The sequence below is a fragment of the Pleurodeles waltl genome, chromosome 2_2, assembly GCF_031143425.1.
Source record: "Pleurodeles waltl isolate 20211129_DDA chromosome 2_2, aPleWal1.hap1.20221129, whole genome shotgun sequence".
Lineage (NCBI taxonomy): Eukaryota > Metazoa > Chordata > Amphibia > Caudata > Salamandridae > Pleurodeles > Pleurodeles waltl.
Genome location: NC_090439.1, coordinates 1,171,130,106 through 1,171,145,955, shown reverse-complemented (window position 1 = coordinate 1,171,145,955; position 15,850 = coordinate 1,171,130,106). Strand labels below are relative to the sequence as shown.

General features: G+C 44.2%; 1 protein-coding gene across 6 annotated transcripts in view; it reads right to left on the bottom strand.

The window, feature by feature from the left end:
* Positions 1-15,850, bottom strand: part of MAPK15 (mitogen-activated protein kinase 15) — a 157,220-nt gene that overhangs the window by 78,593 nt on the left and 62,777 nt on the right. For all 6 annotated transcript variants that reach the window (XM_069221164.1, XM_069221162.1, XM_069221165.1 and 3 more), the window contains 2 exons: positions 10,739-10,796; positions 4,194-4,331 (listed from right to left, as the gene is read on the bottom strand). In XM_069221164.1, the coding sequence (XP_069077265.1) occupies positions 4,194-4,331; positions 10,739-10,796 (196 nt within the window). The remainder of the gene's footprint in view (positions 1-4,193; positions 4,332-10,738; positions 10,797-15,850) is intronic.

Genomic DNA, 15,850 nt, shown 5'->3' with positions numbered 1-15,850 from the left:
GTATGAACCTATGTCCCATTTGGCTACATTCCAGTAAATACTTTTCATAACACCCCCTACAAAGCCTCATTTGGAAGCCTCATTTGGAACAATCTAGTTCTGGTATGGCAAGTGCAATGCAAACTTTCAGTGAGACTAATCGGAATCCTGATTTATTGGCAAACCCTCATGGGTGGCGACACTTCTCCTTCCAATCCTCACCCGTCAGGACACCCAGGTCTCCCTCCTTAAATTCGTAGTACGGCAAGGATAGGCTGGTAGTTAGCCACCAGTGTCCCGTAAACCAGGGAGATAGCATGTTTTTTGCAGAGGTGGCTAATAGGAGCCTTAACTCCAGCAGTGATTTAATCTGCCAACTCATGTAATAGTTCCCGGTAGCCCCTGAGAGTGTGATGAATTTAGATGTAGCCGAAGTGTTGTGTGGCTGCCAGTTCATACTGGTCCTGTAATTCCACAAAAGGGACTCTGTGGTCCCCAGATATGCCCCAGTTTGTTACCCCAATCATGTCCCAGTGGCTCCTACAGTGCAAGCCCCACAGTGCCTCCAAAGCAGCACAATCTCACAGAGGGGTTTCTAACGTCAGCCAAAGGATGCCCCATATTTCTAAAGTTGCTGAACCATGTCCTTGCTCATTTAGAGGAACTCTGCCTTGCCTGTTGAACCATTTGGTGTTCTTTAGCAGCAAGAAAAAGGATTTGTGATACCTCCAAAAGGTGTGGAGGGCCAAACTGACTGTAGAGGCAACTAAGTGCCAAATCGGTGAGTCCTCTGCTGTCTACCTTGGGCAATAAAGTACTGGCAACATTTCAACTCTTATCACCCCGAAGAACTTCATACAAATGTCTGAGGTCTATGTCTAACCTGCATCGACTTGATCGTGGCGCCTGGTGCGGGTGCTTAGAGTGAGGTGTTGGTACAGACATGTCCCCTTGCATGTTAAACCCATGGCATCCCTGCCCTGAGTGTCCAAAGTCATGTAAACCAGTATCTCTATTTTTTGTTTGACCCAGGCATCGCGTTAATCGAGCATGTGCACAGAGAAAGTGCGCCTGCCTCCAATAATGCAAAGTCCAGGCCTTGTTCCATTACCTGGAGGGGCACACCAAACGGGACCTCATAGTAGACCCAGGACAAAGTCCATGCCTTAGATAAGTCACATGAAGGTGGGGAGGTAATGTACTGAGTTTTTGTGAATGATGATTGACAAGACCTTTCCTCCGGATCAATGGTAGTGTGGTGGACTGACCCTTCTCGAAATTAGAAATTCGATGAAAGCCTTGCTAGCAAAGGCTGCCAAATAGTTCTTCCTAAGAACTGCTGTTCCGCAGACAACTGTGAGGGTGGGATCGTAGTTTTTGTTACTCAAGGTCTCGAAAGGAAGGCAATAGTCAGGTACACATATCACACGCTCTATTAGGCTTGTGTTTTGAATACTCCTGCTTGAAGACCGCATCAATCCTACATAATGTGAGAGTAATCATTCCGCACAACATGTTGGTCCGAGAAACCATAAATGAAGTTTGATAGAGAACCAACCTGAACCAATTATGAAAAAGTAGACAATGGTGGATCCACATCCCTTTTCTTGGAGATGTATAAACGGGGGATTTAAACCATCCACTTTGTTCTATTTCCAAGTTCTTCATGACCAAGGAGTGCTCCACTGAGTACCTGAACGACAGCTGTCTGCCCAGGGCTGGTCTCCGGGAGATGAGGGTCATCACCTGAATTCTGCATTTTCTGGCAGGGAAGACGAGGGTCTGCGTAGATGTGGAAGAAGTCCTCCTGGCCCTGTAGAAGAAGAGACTCTACAGGAAGAGAAGCCCAGTGTGTTCCTGGTGTGGAGAACTCCCAGAGAAACCAAGCATCTATGAGGGAGCCAAGCCAGAAGCATCCAGTGTATGGTGTGGTACTTGCTCTGAACTGTATCAAGACTTCTAACAAGTGATAACTATCACGTAAGACCATCCGACCACTGTGCGACTCAGAATGGTGCTGCAGCTGCCGACAATGGAGTCGGAACGCTTTTTTGCTGACACTGGAACTCTGCTCAGGCGACTTCCGACGACACACAGATGATCAGGCTCAGCAGGGAGAACATACGTCACACCAGCACAGGGAGGCTTCAACTGCTAAAGATGAGAGCTGGCTGTGAACTGCCCAGCTGAAAGCTCCCAGTCGTCAAGTTCTGAGGAAATCTGCAGCTGGGGCCCATGTACTGCACACGACACTGGAGAAGGATCAATGCACACATCTATCCTGTACCAACTGAACTGCAATGCCAGACTGCAGAAAATCATAGGTCCTAGAACTGTAAGTGGAAAAAGACACTGAGGAAGCAGACTGAGGTCTGCGAAACAAACGTGAGACTAGGTGAAAACAAACTGACATGCTGTGTGCAACTATGCCTCGGGTGAACTGAACCTGTGCCCAATCTGCCTTGTTCCAAGATAACCATCCGGGTTAATAGGTGCTGGGAACTTCGTAAGGAGGGAGTGGGTACTGAAGGGAGTAGCACTACCAAAGAGAACAAAAGCATGATTCAAACACTGCATCTGAACCCTTGTGTGCACTGTGTAATATTACATTATGCTGTGTGATTAAAGTACTTTCTTTTATTCCAGAGGATACGCACTGTGCTGGACAATGCTGCTGATTCACAGTTCAGTTCTGTGTTTTTACCTCCCACCCAACTACTTCTGTGAGGCCCCTTTGACTGCTTGCCCTTGCTACCCCGAGTGTGAGGTGCAGAAAGTGTTTATATGACCCGGTCCGCAGAGCCATAATAGGATGGACCCCAGGACACACTGGCAGACCACCTCAAACACCACAGTTGGGACCCAGTAGACCCAGTCAGCCCTGTGGCCCCCTGGATGGGGTCCGACATGGCATGATGTGATATATGTACCTTGATTCAGTCCAAGGCTTAACAGAGAGGAAGATGACACTTGTTATGGCCTCAAACATGAAATACAGGTCTCCCTCCAGGTCTCTCCCATTCACCCCAGAAACTGATCACCAAAGAGAAAGAAGTAAATGAAGAGGGAGCATTCTTCTTCTAAGTACAGAAAAACAAGAGGCTGCAAAAGCGACTTCACCTCCTTCCTCTTAAGTGATCCCTGTTCTCCATCCTTTGCAGCAGATAAGTTGCACCCATTTAGAGGCTTCTGCCCAATAACTGGAGAATTTCAAGAAGGCTATATTAGGAAATTTGAATCAGATGCCCTCTTGTGCGCCTTTGAGAGCATCCATGGTGGTTCCATTGCCTGTGATCAGGTGATTTGGCACTTATGCCTTTACATTCAAAGGTTCCTCGTGGGATGTCAGTTTCTGTTTTGACCTAAGCTATGAAGTCAGTCTGTCATTTTTCCTTCTCAGTAACTGGCATCTAGTTCAGCAGAATGCATTTTTCATCTTGTGAGATAATGAGTTTCCGGACATGCAGAAATCAAATCAGGAATACTTCAGAAGGATGGATGACATGTTTGGGTCAGATTCTGACCAACTGACTTTTTTAAGCCATCCACTTCAGGCTTTTGGAGAGGAGGATAGAGAGGCACTCCACTTACTGCCTAAGGAGTACTGTGGTTCTCCTATGTTTACGGATCTGCAGAATGCCAGCGGGGTGGATACCTCACATACGTTTGAGTTTCTACCAGCAGCAGTGACTACGTTTTCCGCTGTTATAAAGAACGCAGAGGAAAAGTTGAACATCTACCACACAAGGCAGGCTGATACCTGTCTTTTTAAAGTTTACAGAGCCAGTCTATGACTAGAGGGAAACCCGACTATGGATGCCTCCACCCACTTGAAATCAGTCTTTTGAACTGGCTAAGAAGCCAGACATCTGGAGTGAGTGGAGTAAAAAAAAAACTCCTAAGTACTTTGTGCAGGAAAGAACTGCAAGACATTCTGGATACAGGGAGCAACGATTATTAATAATAAATCTACAATGGGACATAACTACATAGTGAAAGTCACATCACAGTGACAAACAGTAACGGAGACAAGCCTGGAGTGAGGCACAGCCGCACTAAGAAGAACATGCAACAAATGAAAAAGGCCAACATAAATATTTCAATGTCCAAAATCACTAACACAGAAAGGTATGATGCCAAAGGATAGATACTGTTCATATATGTAATCTACAATAAAAACAGACAGCACCAGCAGGAAGGGCGGACGCACCTACCTCTGAACATACGGGTGCTGCAGCGCCTCCTCAGCCGTCAGTCTCTTGTCGGGATTAAAGACCAGCAGTTTCTTGACCAGATCCACTGCCTCCGGAGGCGTGCTAGAGGGAAAAAGCTCCTCAAATGGCAACTTCTGCCTGAAAAAACAAATAAAAAATTACGTACACAATGGTTGGTATCTAAACTCTTCCTACAAACACCGCAAAAGGAGGTACATTTACTGAAACGAAGGGATAAGAAGAAGAATCAAAGACATGAAAACTAAATACAAGTAAGGGATGGAGGGAGCAGACAGGGATGAAAGGTAACAGATGAATGAGGAGCACTGGAAATCATATAAAATTCAAAGCAGGGATTGGAGAGCTGAAAGGGAACGAAAAATTGAACTACAGTTCTTCAGTATTGCTATCTTTCATATATTCAGAACTTTTAATTTTTCACAGATGTCAGGATAAGAAGGTGCAGTAGTCAGTGTTAAGCAGTATTTCAATACAGACAGCAACTGACACTAAAAACAAATGGAGAACATTAATAGACCATCAGTCTCATCTTGTGAACCAAGGTTTAGCCACTCCGGTGGAGGGGACAGGTTTACAATTCCTTTTGGGGGCTCTCTCTCAGATTTTCGTAGCTTGTATCACAAAGACCTCAGTAGCTTAATGAATAGGGAGAACGGTGGGTGGATGTGAATCTATAAAAGATACCAATGAAGAACAACTGTAGTTACAGGTAAGTAAAGTATTCTTCTCCAACAAGGGATCTGTCATAGATTCACATGCTTGAATTATGATGTCTGAAGCAGTACATTAATACAATGTATTAGGAAATAAGGCTTACCTTAATGGAAAATGTTACACAACACTGTTGGTCCCTCTGCAGTCTTGGCTTTAAACTGGACATTCAGACAATAACATTTGACACAGGTATGGGTTGAAGACCAAGTCATCGGCTTGTTCAGTAGGAACAACCCAGCGAAGAGTGCAGTCGTAGCAGCCACACTTCTTCTCAATGCACCTCAATTCTGTGTCCCAGAGGATGCCCAACTCTGGCATGGCACATGGAGTTACATGCTGTGATTCAACGTGATGTGCCCTGTTTTGACAAAGGGCATCTTTTGTTAGATTTTCCATATAACAGGAACAGTAATTCTGTTTTATTAAAGACTTTTGTTTCATTGATGTAGACATTTTTTAAGGGTAAAGAATGCAGCCGTATATATTGGTAGATAAGACATTGGTAAATGAATATTCTCATTCAGATGAATCTGGGATTCATAGCAAAAGTGACATTGTTGCTATAAACGTTTATTGAAGAGAATTTACAGTAAATGGGTGTATTTTGCTATGTTTTGTCAATGTTATTGCCAATAAAGAAAAAAATTCTTGCATGAGAGCATTAGACATGATGCTTTACAAATAGGCTCAAAACATGCTTTAATTAGAACTCCTTGCATAGTTTTCAGTTCCCATGTTGGTGGATTGGTTGCTAGAGTGGAGATGTGTGGAAAATTCTTCTCATGAATTGTTTGAACATCCTAATTGAGAAAAAGGATGGTGTGGCAAGGGTTTTGTGGGATTTGCTGTGCATTTTATCAGCTGATGCCCAAATGCAAAATATTTTCAATTTTTTGAGAATAGGTTTTGACTGTGGCGTTGCTCTAGCTGCTTGTAGAATCTTCTTAGAGTTTGGCAGAATGTTTAGAAAGCCATATTTTGGGTCTGCAGCTGCCCGACAGTCAGGTGCACAGAGGCTGCGTTGTACTGAAGCAATTTCCTTTATTCTTGGAAGAAGGTACAGATCAGGTCAGACTTGGATCTGTGTTCCTATTGGCAGAGCTCAGTGAATCAACATGGCCTCGCCCACATTGAGCAATTGGTATTGCTATATTGGTATTTTGAGCTTCCATAATATCAGTGATATTGGGACTAAGCATCCCACTTGGGAGCTGTGACAGAACTACTTGTTTGTGCTGCTTTGGGGCTCTCCAGCATGGCATGAAGATCTAAAGGTGGTATACCCCCCCATCTTTGAAATACCAGTTCTAATTCTCTCAAATACAGACTATCAACAACAATCCACACATGTAGTTGAACTTCTGTTTCGATTTGGTTTCTTCTTGTTTCTGCATAGAGTTGTCATGTTGTCAGACCTTTGTCTGACATACTTGTGTGAGATCAGCAGTAAAAAGGCCTTCACAGCCAGCCAGACATCTCTTAACTCCAGTATGTTTAAGTGCATTTTATTTTCCTGTTGTCTAAAGGCAGCTTGAGGACAGGTCCTTTCCAAGGCTCCCAAGCCTTTCAACGAGACATCTGTTGCAAGATGGAATTGTGGTTGTACTTCGCAAAGGTCCTCCCTTGTATATACATTTTCTTTGATCATCCACCAAGTCAAGACCTGTTTCATCATTATCAAGATTTGAATGCTTTTGTCCCTTTGCCCTTAAATCTGCTTTCACTTCATATTTAATTGTTCTGGAAGGGGGTCTTACCAGGGGAATGCAAGACAACATTTTTATTTCCGGGCTGTAATCTGTGTCCTTGTGTCTATATCATGAAGAAGTTGCATTAATCCTTCTTCTCTCTCCCTGACTGGAGAAGTCTTTAGAATATCTGCACAGATGTGTGGCTCTAGAAAGAAAATCTTTTATGCCGGTATCTGAAGCGATTTTCTGTTATTGGGGGTCAGCCCCAATTCTTTCAGTAGAGATCATGTTTGGTGAACTGCTGCTGATGTTTGGTGCAACAACAGAGCTTTGACGAGCGAGTCATCAAGATAAGGGAAAACCCTTACGCCTTGAAGAGGTAAAGGCACGGCACACTGGAGCTCTGCATTTCATGAGTTCTCTGGGTGCCAACTTTAGGCTGAAGGGAGTGCTCTGAATTGGCTGTAATGATCATATACCATAAAGAGTATGTTCTTTACTGTTGATATAAAACTGTTGATATAAATGGTGGGAAGGAAATGCATCTTCAATCAATAAAGTGGAGATTTACCAATAAGATCATTCTGAAAGTGTTTTTCTTTATAAACATGTTCAATGTTCTCAGAGCTAGAATGGTACGCCATTCCACAATTTTCTTTCAGATGAGAAAAAATGTTGAGTAAAAACCCTAATGTTTTTAAGGTCCCGGTTCCACTGCCACTTTTTGTAATAGTTTGATTATTTCTAATCTTGGGGCCTTCAAGTGTTGAAGATGATCATTTGTTATAGGTGTCATTGATAGCTTTGAAGTAAATTCTATCATGTAGCCATTCTGAACTGTGTCCAAAATCCATCAATCTATGGTAAATGTTTCAGCAGGCTGCTGACTTCCCTCTCTATTTCCATCTCCCATGCTGGGATGCAGGATTCTGTAGGGATGAAACAATGTGTTCACTCTTGGCTAGAATGACCCTCTCTGGCTGTACTGTTGCCTCTTTTGTAGCACACCGAACAATCTTGCCATGTCCGTGACAGTAGTTATGGCTTGTAAGGTGGCATCTATGTCTGCTAAAGACCTTTATATTGCATCTCTGGCATTTTTAAAGTGAACTCAAGATGGCTCCTGTTGTCATCTGATGTAATTCAGAAGTATATGCAGTTTCTAGAACGTACTGTGTTGCAGCTAAAGTAACTGGCTCAACTGTTACCTGATTTAGTGGGCACACTGGAGCTGTGGCAGGTAGTTAGTATTTGTTCTTCAGGCGTAAGATTAGAGGGGAGCCTGCAGTCAGATTGTGCATATAAAACAGGACTTCCTCCTAGATGTAATCAAGGACTGGACACAGTCCATATCGATAATCATTTGTCCTCAAAATCGAAGACAAAGGACTTTTCACATACGGTGCATCAGGCAAGTTGAACCTGGGAGGGATGCGCAGGGGTATGGGGGAACGAAATACTATTTCAGTGGAGGCCACCCCCAGGAGAAGAACCCAGACTGGTCAGAGGTAAGGAAAGGGTTAACTGCACACAGGAAAGATACTGGTCAGGGATGGGGACACTGGGTCCAGGCCAGTCTTAAATCTGAGAATAAGAAATTGGGTGGGGGGGGTACAGGTATTTAACTGCAGGCAAAGGTCCCCCTTCCCCCTGGGGATTCTTCAGAGGACACCCACCCACCCTCTGAGACGTCAAGGGACAGCAATGGAGTACACCAGGAGATAACTGTCACAGAGGCACAGCAGGCTTACAGGAGGCCCTTTTGGTGCAAAGGTAAAGAGCAAAAGGCAGGTTTTGGAGGGGAAAAGGCAACAACAGGTGACAGTCATGACCCTGCAGGGTACTGGCAAGCTACTGCAATGGCCTCGTGGGTTGAACTGGGGGCTGAGCCTGTGGCCCGTAAGAAGTTGGTGTAGAGGTGACTGGGTCTACTGGCAAGAAAGGGTGGAGACATTCACCCAGGATATCAATTTATTCTTGGGCTGGAAGCAGATGCCGGCCCTGAATGAAATGAATGGCGATGCCGGAAGCAAATGGTCACCTGGTGGGCTAGTTGCAGACGTTTTCCCAAAGGTTTGGTTGCTCCAGAAGTGAAAGGTCACTGGCTGAGTTGGAAGCAGAAGCTTACCCGGAAGGAACTGAGAGGTTGCATCGGAAGTGAAAGGTCACCCGGCTGGGTTGGAAGCAGACGCTTACCCGGAAGGAATTGAGTGGTTGCACCACAAGTGAAAGGGGCTGGAAGCAGACGGTTGCCCGGAATGTGAATGAAATAGTTACACCCAAGGTGACAGGTCATCTGGGGCAGATAGGTAGGCACTGAATGTAGGGAACAGTGCTTGGGGGCTATAATAAGGAGGGCACAGGCTTGTTGAATAAATAAATAAATGGTGGTTGAAAGATCGCTTTTAAGTTGAAAAATTGCCTAAAAAACTGTGGCCTCAATTCTTCCATAAAAGTAAATTTGGAGTGGTCTGAGTTTGTGGGATCCGGTAGGGGCAACCAGTTAGGGGGTGCCACTCTTAAGGGTCTTGCTGATTGTCACTTGGAATGTCACTGTATAGTTAGTCTGAATCTCCATCATCATCAGCACTGCCATTATCGCCAGCATGGATGGAATGCCCTGCCTTACATTCCATCTGGGCAATCCAGATGGTGGGTTTGCAATTTCTTCAGTAGGAGTTACTCAATGAGGCAGGATGTATGATGCACACCTACAGATTCTGTTACTGGAACTCAATGAGGAGTCAAATCTGCCGAACGTACTGTGCAGGAGGGCCTCCGTGGGTTGGAGGCAGCCTGCTATAGAGGTCCGCCATTAACTGTTTCACAAAGTCTAAATATTCCATGGGCACCTGAACAATTTGTCCACATGCTGGCGATTCCATCTCTGATGTGGCAACCATAATATGATGGTTTAACATACTTCCGTCCTGTCTGGATTGGTGGGTATGTGGACGACATTAAGATCATGAGATCCTACTTCCGAAAAGCAGTTCTAGAACGCATGTAATCACCTGAATACAACTGATATTGGCTACTATGCCCATTAGTGACACAATCACTGGATCTTTCACTACACGAAAATGCTTAGGAAGAATCATTCAAAAGTTGCACAGGTGGCTCTGGTGTTATTATTAATGGGACACAAGTGGCACGAATGGCAGCGTGGAAGGAATCCGTTTCTGGGGCAATGTTGGAGTTGTCCAAGTGGTTGACGAAACCGTCAAGGGTGTAGTAGTTTCTAGGACAAGGACTGGCACTGAACTTGCTATGGAAGATACACAGGCACCGACAAGAGTACTTTACTTGTCCACCATAGTGATTTACTCAATGACGTTGGTATCTTCATCGATGACTGCGTCTTCGCCAATGGGAGGATATTCACTGATGGCATAGAAACAACATTTATCATCAGTGTGGTCATCAATGGTGCAGGCCTTGTGTCAGTTCTCCTGCTCTTATTAATAAATTGTGCACGTCATTCTTCAGTTCAAATCTTTCTTTCCCCACAGACATCACATGGTTTGAAGAGAGAGTTCTTTGATGGAAAGCTTCAGCCACCGGACAAGTCAATTAGAATAATATTTTTACCTCAACTTTCCAGTACAGAAAGGAGCAGACATTACCAGCATTCGGTCTAAGAAGTGAGACAGAGGTTGTTCCTCAGAGAAAAGGGCTCAAAAGGTCAAGCTGAGAAAAAGAAGGAGAGCTCAAAGGACTTCTTGTTACCCGATACCAGGTTATAAATAATGCTGACACTTGGCGCTATTGAGGAGAGTTGCAACCTAGGCCTCACCCACCTGACTGGCTAGACTGCGGACCATAAAACAAAGAGGCTACTTGTGATCTATGAAGGTTTTGTATTTGGTTTTCAGTGTCTACTGCTGTTTTAAAATATTACTAAGATAACTTTGCATATGGAGGGTAGTGAGACAGACGTTGGGGAATAATTCAAGCATGTGGATTTATGAAACATCTAATGCTTTAGAAAGGTGGCGTTCTGGAAAGGATCAATATTACAGCAGGAGGTCGACAAAAGGAAGGGGTTTGACTTAATATAATAGCAGACAGTTAAGAGAATGGTTGTCAACCATGTCAACAACTCGGTGGTTCACTCACCGGGAGCTCATACGGTTGATGACAGAGGCTCCATAATCTGATTTCACAGCTAAGATATCTGTAATGAAAAGCAGAGGGGACCAATAAGACCAAAGGGAAACGAAGGACGTTGTGCCCGAAAGACAACAATGCCAGAAGTAGAAAGCCTTTAGTTACCCAATAGGACAGCAAGAACTTCTGTCCCCTACTGTCATAAGTAGGGGTGCAACAGAACTACCTAATATCCGTTCCACTGGCATCACGATGAGTCCAAATACAGGAGGGGGAGGTGTCACAGCCCTCCACTTATAAAATCATTACAAAATAAGCAACCATTTATAACAAAACGTAAGGGATTGAAAATGAGACCCATCATGCCAAAAATAGAATGTGGTCCTGAAATCTAAGGGATACAAAAGAAATACACAATGGTGCCTGTTTAATATGAAACACAGAACATTTCTGTTTTGGGATGAATTGATGCAGGATAGTAAAATAGTGTAAATTGATGGATGTCTGAGTCCGACCCTAAGCCAGTAGACACATAATATCAGGTAAAATACCTTTAATGTGACTCCAGTCTTCATATTCTGTAGACTCTTATCAGTTATACATCGTGGGTGCACCCTGCTACCAAACAACAAGGCTGGGAACCTGATCCGGTAAATATCATGCATGTGCCATATGCAGCATACTTTACTGTGCGTATTAATGACTTTGCTAATTTCTTTACTGAGAAAAACATCTTATTAGAGGTTTTTTTTCTGTTTCGATGATAGCTCTTGAGGCTTCTGTATGTCTGCATTGATTTTTTCTTTTAAACCAATTTTTATTAAGTATATAGGTCATGCAGTTTGACATACAGTGTATTCAGGGGTGTAGGTTACATAGTCAATATGCTCAGAACAATTAGACTATGTCAATAGATATCGAATATGGAAGGCAGGAGTCATCGGTTCGTTTGAATCTTAGTAACAGTAACAGAACTTGGAAGTCTATACTATAATATATATATATATTATATACATATAAAGCAAAATATGTTCATTGACACTCTAGGTTGTATGTTTCTTACAGTTATTCACACTTATGTTTTACTGTAGGTAATGCCTGGTGGTGCTTATCGATATTAAGCACAAGCAGGTTTGGCTGGTCTCACGGTTATGAGTGATCTTTTGAAAGAGCAAATGGGGTGCTGCAATCATGAACGCACTGTGGGGTAATTTAGGAATTCTTCCTTATATAGCTGTAGTTCTTGTATGTAGATTTCTCAGACAGTTGCAATGAGGATCCTATGTACTCCCCCACCCTTTTGAGTGCCACTGTTTCAGCTTTACTCCATTTCAGCAGTGTAGTTGTCTTGGGAGAGAACGGCTTTTCCGACACATAGCGATAGTCCTACGGCCTATCAGAAGCCCAGAAGATCTATAAAGCAGTTGGTCACTTGTGTTCATTTGGAGTGTTTAAAGAGGCCAAGTAGGGCACTTCCAATGGAGCATACGTTGGACTGCTCTGTTAATTCCGTAATAGCGTTAGTAATGTCTGCCCAGAAACGCTTCACTGCTGGATGGATCCGGAACATATGGGCCAGGTCTACAATAGGATCTTGGCATCTGGGAACCAAACATTTTGTGTAGGGACGCTGGTGTGAGGTATGCCCTGTGCAGTATGTTGTGTTGAATATATTGAAATTTTGCATTCTGGGAGACTTTTTAAAAAAATTTATTTGTACTCGTTCCCATCCCTTGTGAGTGAATTCCCTACCAATATCATGTTCCCATCTTCAAGATGAAAGCAAAAGGTCTCAGGTAGTGTGCACTAGTGCTCTCGTGAGCCAAGTGATTAACTGACGACTGTTGTCCATGACAAGAAGCGTATGTACTAATGAGTGTTGGGTGGGCTCAGCGTTCGTGATGTGCTATGAATCCCCTCCCTTATGCGAGGACGTGTCCAGATACTATCCCCTAGTCCTCGCGTAATTGATCGAAGGTTAGTAACACACCATATGGAATAGCGTCCCCAGGGTGCGTAGCCCTGCTGTTTCCCAATGTTGAAGGCCCGCATGACCAAGCATGTCCCGGAACAGTCAGATGATGGCAAGTCTGATTTCTGAAGAGAAGTGTGGGGACCAGGGGGCATGAGTCAAAGTTCATGTTTATAGTGATCACGTGCAACCTTGAGTAAAGAGCTAAAGTGACAGAGTGGTGCTGCTCAGAGAAGAAATGTTTCTTGTACCATTTGTTGTACTTGGTGGAGCGGATGCTTGCCCCACATCTTCTAGCAGACGACCTGCCAGCCAGAGTGAAGGCCAATGGAGTTGGACGGCCAAGTAATAGTAGTCAAAATTAGAGGCCCCAATTCTCCTTGCGCAGATGTAACTTGCTTAGTGCTATGCAATGTCTACCCTTGTTCCAAATGAAGCTTCCTAGGGCAGAGTGAAGTTTACAGAAGATATATATATAGCAAGTTGGGGAGGATAACCATTTTAGATAGTGAAATCCTGCCCTGTACCATGAGCGGGAGTGTACTCCAAAAGGCCATTTGGGGTCAGAGGAAGGCAATGATTTTGATATGGTTACAGTCTGAAATGTCTTGAGCGTCATGATACATCTGTATGCCTAAATATCTGAAGGTATGAGGGTCCCACTACAGTGTTTGAGTGTCTACTATGAAATGCTGTGAGGGGCAGTACGGGCATAGTGGGAACAGGCATGTTTCACCCCAGTTGACTCTCAGACCTGAGGCCGCTCGGAATCTGAAAGGATTGCTATTATATTCTCAATGCCCTCTCTAATGTCCAGTACATATATTAAAACATCATCTGCAATTAAGGAAACTGCATGTTGTATTTCATCTAGTGGTATGCCCCATTCTCTGGCTTGCTGTCGTAGTCACTGTGCTAGGGGTTCTATGACCAGAGCAAAGAGAAAGAGAAAGAGAGGGGTGGGCAGCATGTTTCTCTGCTCACCAGGAAGGAAGGTGAGATGCATTGCCCGATCTTCACCATGGCTGTTGGGTCTGCATGTAAGAGGTGTGTGTAGTTTTGTAATCGGACCGTTTTACCTAGCTTTGTGAGAGTAGAAAACATGTATTACCAATTCAGTGTACTGAATGCTTTTTCTAAATCCTAAACCATGCAGATGGCATAGGACCACTGCACAGGGCAGAGTTCCATGATTTTGTACGGTCTCCAAATGTTTAGCGAGGTATCTGCTCGGAATGAAGCCATTTTGGTCAGAATGAATCAGTGTGGGCATGTGTGGTAAAAGGCGAGAGGCTATGATTTTACTCAATATTTTATAATGGGATCAAAGCATGGAGAGTGGCAGGTAGAAAGTCAATTCTAAAGGGTCTTTTGCCAGTTTCTAAAGCCGTTTGGAAAACTTCAAAAAGTCTGGGGGCCAGCGTGGGCATGTAAGTCTTTTAAAATTCCATGGGGAACCAGTCGAGCCCGGGGGTTTTACAAGTGGCCATATCTTTGACTGCACTACGTATCTCTTGGATTATAATGGGCATATTGAAGTCTTCACTGGCTGTGGGTTCTTGAGAAGGTAAATTGACTCCTTGTAAGAAAGCTAGACTATTTTATGTTCTCGTCTCAATAGGCAGGTTATAGAGGATGCGAAAGTGTACGGTGAATGCTTCATGTATATGTACTTGTGTAGTGAGTATGCACGTGGGGAAGCTTCTAATTGCTGTGATAGTGGGATTCGTAATACGCAAGAGCCATGCTAGTAATCGGACGGCTTTGTTTCCCTTAACGTGCATCCTGGCTTGGTATGGCCTAAAATCTAGACATTGTAGATGTTCCACTAGGCAGGCGTGTCTCTCTGTGGCTATGGTTAGTTGTTGAGAATCTACTTCCAAATGGCTGAGGTTATGTTCTGTTCGGCGCAGATCCCTGTGTATGTCTGCTCTTACGCCCACCATTGTACGTATGCAGTGACCTTGCATCACTACCTTTAGTGCTTCCCAGCCCACTGTATGGGATGCTGCAGTGCTCCAGTTTTCTGTAAAAAAAAAAAAAAATGAAAGAATTCTGCTAATGCCTTTAGTGTGGACTTTCTCTATATGCTTGGTCCTCCATAGCCACAGGCTGTAATTGCCATGTAGGGACTGATGGTCAAACTGTGTCCCCCCCACCCCCCAGTCAAGTTGCACTGGGTTGTGATCTGAGAAAGTTTTTCCTAAATACTCAGCAGAGGCGAACCTCAATTGGACAGAGGCGGGACAAAATATATAATCCAATCTAACATGCAAGCCATGCAGTAGTGAATAGTGGGAGTATTCCCTGATGTCTGGGTGTAATGTGCACCTGCAGTCCTGTAGGGTCCAGTGAGTCAACCATTGCGCAAAATGGGCTGCTTGCTGTCGTAGTGACAGGGGATATCGGAAAGGTGGGGCGGGGGTGCGATCGATCTAGTTGTAAACCAATTATGCTGTTAAAGTCCCCTTCCAGGATCCAAGGAATGTGCGTCCATTTAGTCAGGACCTCAGATACATGTGTGAAGAAGCCTAGTTGTGTTACACTAGGAGCATATATGCTTCCCAAGAGGACACAAATACCACTGAGTGACCCTTCTGTGAACACATAGCGTCCTTCAGGGGCAATTACTACACTAGTGTGTCGAAAAGGAATGCCAGGTCGGATACAGATAAGGGCTCCTATTGCAAAACCAGAACATGTGGTGCAGTAGCATTGGCCTCGCCACTGTCTCTACAGTTTTGTGTCTTCCCCAATTGCTATAGGAGTTTCTTGCAAGAATGCTATTTGTACATTCCTACGCTTCATATATTGTTGTCCTGTATGCCTTTTAACAGGTGGTAACCAGGCTTCGGACACTCCAGGTCAAAAATACTAAATTTACCCATGTAATACTAGGGCGGCGGTTCATATCTGGGGGGTGACCGAGTGCAAGGCAGGCATAGTAGAGGCAGAGCCTCAGGCATATTGAAAGAGTCCCATAACATTACAAAAACCAGCAACAATAACAACCTACAACTCTCATCCCTGGGCAATCTCGAAGTCCAAAACCACCCAAACAATTAACAAGCGATCCCAGAAAAGGGGGTGCTCCTTTGTACTCTGCAGTACAGACTGTGGTCGTCCAGGAGTAGGATGGGGCAAAAAAA